This window comes from Fonsecaea erecta (genome assembly GCF_001651985.1).
Source record: "Fonsecaea erecta strain CBS 125763 chromosome Unknown Scaff2, whole genome shotgun sequence".
NCBI lineage: Eukaryota > Fungi > Ascomycota > Eurotiomycetes > Chaetothyriales > Herpotrichiellaceae > Fonsecaea > Fonsecaea erecta.
The window spans coordinates 497,217-499,499 of record NW_017387245.1 but is presented as its reverse complement, the minus strand read 5'-3'; the positions used below and the strand labels follow the sequence as shown (position 1 = coordinate 499,499).

The 2,283-nt window shown below is 50.3% G+C and overlaps 1 protein-coding gene across 1 annotated transcript in view; it reads right to left on the bottom strand.

The window, feature by feature from the left end:
* AYL99_01950 (hypothetical protein) overlaps positions 1 to 2,283 on the bottom strand; it is a gene marked incomplete at both ends in the record, with an annotated part of 2,761 nt that extends 478 nt beyond the window's left edge. Inside the window, 2 exons of the mRNA XM_018833466.1 lie at positions 7 to 932; positions 992 to 2,283. Coding sequence (XP_018696090.1) covers positions 7 to 932; positions 992 to 2,283 — 2,218 coding nt within the window. The remainder of the gene's footprint in view (positions 1 to 6; positions 933 to 991) is intronic.

The window sequence follows — 2,283 nt, the reverse complement described above, 5'->3', positions numbered from 1 at the left end:
CGTTACCATAGTAGCCCCCTTGTGCGTTGATATCGGCACCCGCGTCGAGTAGGATCTGCATTATCTTCTCGTGGCCACGCATTGATGCCACCTGTAGTGCGTTACCATAGTAGCCCCCTTGTGCGTTAACACCTGCCGCTGATATAGATAGAATAAACAGCAACACTTCGTCTTGGCCAAGAAGAGAAGCAAAGTATGTTGCCGAAGGATAATCTTCAGCGACTGTCTTGTAATCCACGTCGGTTGATAATATATCATCTGGGTTGTGTAGCCGAAGCCAACGTTCTTTCGTACAGCGCGTCATTAACAGATTACAAACCATCTTTGACAACTGTTGGGCATATTGGCTGTCAGCTTGGCGATAATGGTGGTGCCAATGCTCCGCAGCATATTTTGCAAAGGCATATTGTCTCACGAGATCGGGGCCCAAAACCTGTTGCAGGAATTCATCATGTCGGAGATATAGTAGACAGGCTTTGCTGATCCGCCCATGCTGCGATGGGCCTGACAAAGCGAAGCTGGCCGCTCGACCGTCACGGATGCGATCAGACAGGAGATACTCCTGAACTGAGAAATGCTCAATTCGGAGCATCTGAACACCATCTCCACGGGGAGTGATGTCAATGAGACCAGGACAAATTCGAAGGACGTCTTCTGCACCGCCACTGAATTTACTCCTGGGGTCATAACACTCAAGGTCGTCAATGTCAACTGCAAGAGCTTCGACGACCTCTTCGACTGATAACGGTCGTGATGCAAAACATAGCAACGACAGGATCTGCTGCGCCTCTTCTCGTGACTCGATGCTGCATAGTATTTGTTCGTATGTCTCGTCAAGGGATTGTGGCAGTTTGCGTAGACACCTTTCGAGATGTTTCTCACTTTGAGGACACTGCCGTAGCGGCCGAAGCTGGCATTCGACCCAACGAAATCTAGATATCAGTTAGCTAACATTCATAGTAATAAAGCCCTTAAATAGTGAACCACTGACACTCCACCCGCATGCTTGGTAAGATAGCTCTTAATCTTCTCTCGATGGTCCCCCCAGCGCTGAAGCTGAGGGTCATGTTCGATTTGAAATGCCACATACTGCGAGATATCTTGCTGAATGCCGTCAGTCTTTAATGAGATATGCTCGACGTCCTGCTGGAGTGTCGGAACTTTCAGACGGTTGCGAATGTCAGGAACATCTCGACTGGTGACCAACAAGTGCAAGCCTGGCAGCTGCCATTGTCGTAGGTTATTGATTACCGATAGAACTTCAGTTCGCGAGATCTCCTCAGGGCTTTCGTCCAACGCATCGAGCAAAATGTAGATATGACGGCACCGAGCAACGGCTTGTTGCAGATATTCAAGTAAGACATGAACTGGTGGAGTACCATGATTATAAAAATCTTTTAGCCGGGTCAACTCTGATTCCAGACCGGGAACCTGCCCACAGAGTTGGAGTAGTAATGCTCGTATCATCGCGGACGCATCTTGTTTTGACTCGTCTCGAAAGTCGAAGAAGAAAAAGGCGACCGCACTGTCGGCGGACACTTGTCGGCGGCGAAAGGCGTGCTGGATCGCCGTCGAGCACAGCACGGACTTTCCGCAGCCAGCGAAGCTATACAGCCACAGAAACGAATTGCCCTGCTGTAGCCATGTGGTATAGGCTGTACCCTGGACTAACCACTTCCCAGTGCTCGCATGTCGTTTGGCAACGGCGACATTAAAGTTGACTGTTGCATCAGGTGCCCTCAGCCACTGCCGCAGATCAGCACTGACACTTCGTGCTTGTATTGCCCTGACGAGAGTGTTGACCTCCTCGATGTCGTCTTGTGTATTCTGATGCTCTTTTAGCTGAAGCGCCTGTAACGCGATCGACAAGTTGTCGCGAAAATCGTTGACGTCGTCGCCAAGGTCTTCTAAAGTGCTTCTCTTGAATGGATACGCCGCCCGTCGCCCAACCACCACTGCCTTCTTCCCCCAGTCACTATTGGGCTCATTTTTAAATTTGCCGACTTCACCCTCTAACCCTCTTATAGCCGTTTCACTGCGGGTGACAGACTTTTCAATATCTTGTATGATTGACTGCTCGTTGGGCCGCCAGGTGCGGGTGTGCACAACCTTGTCGATAGTTTTGACGGATTGATAAAGGCCACCGAGTTGGTCTGCGATTTTGGCGAGATCCCGATGTTGATCTCGGCACGCGGTGTAGTACTTGTAAAGATACTCCGTACTCTGCAAGCCGAGAGACAGTAGGCCAGCCACGCTAGCGGCAACGGATAGTGGATCGCCCAT